The following is a 4,132-nucleotide window of genomic DNA, read 5'->3' as shown; positions in this document are numbered from 1 at the left end:
TCTGTAACCCCGGTTTCAAGAAAATCAAGTTCTCCACTGCGGAATTGCAAAGCTAGAATGACCAACTTAATTTGCATTTGCGCGGTGAGTACAGCTTCAATTTTATGATTTTTTGAAGTCTCTTGAAAAGAATGAAGCATATGTCACCTACAGTCACTAAAAACTATTTGATTTTTTTGTGATAGAGTGGTTGTTGACTAACCAAACAGCTGAAACAACAGATTACACGTAAAATTGTATGTTTGTTCTTCCTGGTTTTTTAACAATTGACACCTTGAGTATTAAACAGATGATTTCCGCTGAATTGGGTCCAATTTCCGCCATGAGTCAGACAACTAGTTTGAAACACAACAAATAATTTCAGAAATATAACTGACTGTATCAGTTCGGAAACGAAGTAGTCAGAAAACACTGCGAGAAATACTGTTCACTTCTTGGTTTCATTAGATTTTATGCTGCATCAAACATCGAAACAGCGAGCAGCATTTCTTGAACGTTTAATTTTCATGGTTTGTTCTGAGCCACCTTTTTAACGAAAGTTGCGAGTAGACATCCCAGTTGATATCTTATTGATATGTGTTAAAGTCCATCTGGCAAAGATACTCCCTGGTTCCATCGCAACTTTCTGCCCAAGTTCCATTGTTATTCTTTTTGTCCCCAACGACACATGAGCCTGTGTTCTTATAGTTCCATTTCATCTCTGGTATAGGGAGATATGTTTCTATGCTTCCATAGTACGGATCCTGCAGTTTAAATTTCGCGGTAAGAACCGTTTGCCGCATGAGGGTATAACCCAGCCAGAATCCAGCTGAAACCCCAAATTTTATTCTATTTTTCTTAATCCAATTAAATGTCGGCTGCAAGTTACCTGACCTGATTTCCCTGATGGGTCCATGTTACGAAGGACTGCAGTCACTTTTTCCAGCTCCTGTTGCGATGAGGGTTCATATAGGCGACCCTTCCTAAAAATGTTGACTTTTCTGCATATCAGCAATGAAAAATCCACAAGCCTCTCCTTGCTCTCACCCCGCCCTCCCAAAAAATGAGCAGTTATTTTCAGAGATCCGCCAAAGAGTCGAGTAAACATAACACTCCATACTTTTCCCGTGAAACCCGATCCTATGAGTACCCGGGTTGAGGTTTCTTTGTTTTCACACAAGGATATTATATGATTGCATATGGATCGGCCGTATTCGATTTCTTAGTATAAGCCTAGCATGAGACTAAATAAATCATATATGGTCCTCCTATGAATTTCAAATTTTCATATAAGACCCTATCCTGAAATCGATGAACTCCTGGATCTTTTATTCAAGAAACATAAGAATGAACGCTTATAAAAGTGTATGATCCCTTATGAGATCCAGGAAAGCAAATATGATCCTAGTACGAAACCAAAGAAGTCATACATGATCGTAGTAGAAAGCCAAATAAATCATATTGATTTTGAAGGATGACATTGAAAAGGCGATGTGGAGATATTGTAAGTTTTTCATAACACGAAAACACTTGAAGTTTTCAAAAAGTTTTTAAAAATTGATGAAAGCATTGGTGATCTAAATATGAAATCGAAGAAAACTTAGTGAGTACTAGTGAGTACAGGTTCTGCTTGGGCACTTCTGGTTGTTCTTAAGGTGCTATGCTAATGTTGCGCTGAAAGTTAAAGCAGGAACGTCTTTTCACGTGAAGAATTAGCAACAGTTAGGTGGTTCAAAATAAAAAAAGTGCTATTCTGAACTACAAACAGGTCTTGATTAAATTCTTCCAGCTTTGATACTAAGATTATGGTTTTGTTTTTTGTAAAAAAAAGTTTATCGCTGAACAATTTTTCGCACTGCAAATACTTTCGGCATCTTCTTAAAAATTTTGTGCAAATAACCTGAATCCTCATGTCAACCAAAAACGTTGAACGGTAGAATGATTTTACCCTGCGAAAATTTCTCTTCTTAGACTAAAGTTCCACTAAAACAAAACAAAACAAACCATTTCTGTTTTTGAGTGGAGCTGAAATTGAAAAATTGATTAAAGGTCAAGGAATGAGTAAATCTAATTATTTTCTGCAATATTTTCTACTCAAAAATCAGTGATCAATTTTCAGCAATAACTATTGTATCTTGTTTAACTTGACATTGCAAGTACTACCCGGCTATTTTTGGTTGTTCTGAACTTGCTATGCTAAGGTTGAGAGGTAAAAAATAAAACAGTTTCGATTTTTGACGTGGAAGATTAGCAACAGTGAGATGTCTCAAAAATAACAAATGTTTTTCTGAACTGCAAACAAGTCATTGCTACAATCCTGCAGCTGAGAAACAAGGTAACGCTTTTGTGTTGTGGTAGGAGAGATTTTTCACCGAGTGAAACGTTTCAAACTACGAAACATTCTGTTTCAAATTTGTGCAAATATTTATAATCCTCGGTTCATATATGCCAAGAATCATATATGCCCTCCCTAGTACGAAATCAAAGAAAGTTGTATGATCGGTGACCCGGGTATACAAACTCAGAAAATTGATGATTCAAAAGTAAGATACTTGCAAAATCATTAATATCAGTCTCATATCTCGTTGCCGTAGAGCACTTTACTTTATGTGTGTGAAGAGCAAAGATGATTGTTGGGGGTGGGGTGGGGTGAGGAGGAACTTAAAAAAGATACAGGCAACATAATTAACATAATCCTTTCTATACGTACCATCGCGTGCATTGTTCTCTAGCCAGCTGCATTGTTTTCGCCTCAGTACTCTCGTAGAAACAGCTGTCACTCACACCTGGCACTTCAAATGTTCCTATCACACATTTGGATTCATACTCGTTCAACAGAACTGCAGCTGACAAAAGAGTCAAAACAATCAATTTCATCACAGAAATTATTTTCAGATCGACCAACTAAAATTATTCGCTGATATGACCTGACACTGGTTTTGAGCAAGCAAATGGATGAAAATGAATGTCGAAAATGTTTTGATATATTTTAGACACAATTTAGTGACCCGCCAGATTTTAACCGGGATCTCAACCATGATACTTCTTCTAAACGAACTTTATTTTTTGCACACTAGCAACTTCTGCGTCCCATGATTTAAAGCTCACTAATAAAAACACTAAAACTGACACTGCAAAGGAAATGCTGGATCTTTTCCATTTGTCCCCCCCCCCCGCTGGACCGTTGCATTTTCACCTTTCTGCATATCACGTTTGACAAACCGCCCTCCCGAAAACAAAACTGAATAATGAATTTGAGAGATACCCAAAGAATAGGAGGAAGCAGCAATCCATAGTTTTGTCATGAAACCCGATCCTATAAGAATAAAAAATACTGGGTCATAAAAACACTTTGGGGGGAGGCATAAAGATCCTATACAATTTTAGGAAACTGACAAATGATAAGATACTTAAAAAACTATTGAGAAGATGCTTAAATTAAGTTCTCAATTACGAAATATAAAAAAAAAATATATGAAGCTTTTCATTGCGCTTTTTCGCTTTTGCGCCGTCTTTTCACTTTCAGATGGCATCTTAAAAACTTGAAATCAAGTCGGATGTTGTCTGTCATTCTTTGAAAATTCTCTTTTAAGAAGAGGATTGCTCTGGACTAAAGAAGAGGATTGCTCTGGACTAAGAAGAGGATTGCTTGGTCTTCCCTGTTTTTTGTAAGCAATGGACACTTTGGGTATTGGATAGAATTTTTTTTTTCTGTTGAATGAGGTCAAATTTCTGCCGTGAGTCTTATGATTAATTGAAACTGTAACGAATACGATTATTAGTTCATGTAAGAGGTAGTCCACAAACGCTGTAAAATATACAAATCAGTTTTGGTTCCATTTGTTTTTTCTGTTGGTTCAGGTCACATGAGAAACGGTTCCAAACTTCCGTAGTAGTCATATTGTACCTCAAAAACATTGACAGTAATACTTTGACGCATGAGGGTGTATCCCAGCCATAATAACTCCGAAAACTCTAATGTTTTTCCCATCATTCTCGTTTCAATTAGATTTTGTCTGCAGATTACCTGTTGTCCTATTAAGGCCCAGGTTTTGAAGGCATGCATTCACCTTCATCAACTCGTCATATGACGAGTGTTCATAAAAGCGACCATTCCTCAAAAGTTTGCCCATTTGATTTTTCTGTATATCAC

The 4,132-nt window shown here is 36.8% G+C and overlaps 1 protein-coding gene across 1 annotated transcript; it reads right to left on the bottom strand.

Moving 5' to 3' along the window:
• Positions 1–412: 412 nt before the first annotated feature.
• Positions 413–2,949, bottom strand: LOC142350642 (uncharacterized). The gene is made up of 3 exons (XM_075402550.1): positions 2,690–2,949; positions 874–962; positions 413–808 (listed from the first exon to the last, which is right to left on the bottom strand). The coding sequence occupies exons 1-3, from the start codon at positions 2,854–2,856 to the stop codon at positions 567–569; spliced, it is 498 nt and encodes a 165-aa protein (XP_075258665.1). The 5' UTR covers positions 2,857–2,949; the 3' UTR covers positions 413–566.
• Between the last annotated feature and the right edge of the window lie 1,183 nt (positions 2,950–4,132).

This window comes from Convolutriloba macropyga, chromosome 12, assembly GCF_964194025.1.
Source record: "Convolutriloba macropyga chromosome 12, txConMacr16.3, whole genome shotgun sequence".
Lineage (NCBI taxonomy): Eukaryota > Metazoa > Xenacoelomorpha > Acoela > Convolutidae > Convolutriloba > Convolutriloba macropyga.
This window is presented reverse-complemented; position numbering and strand designations above follow the sequence as displayed.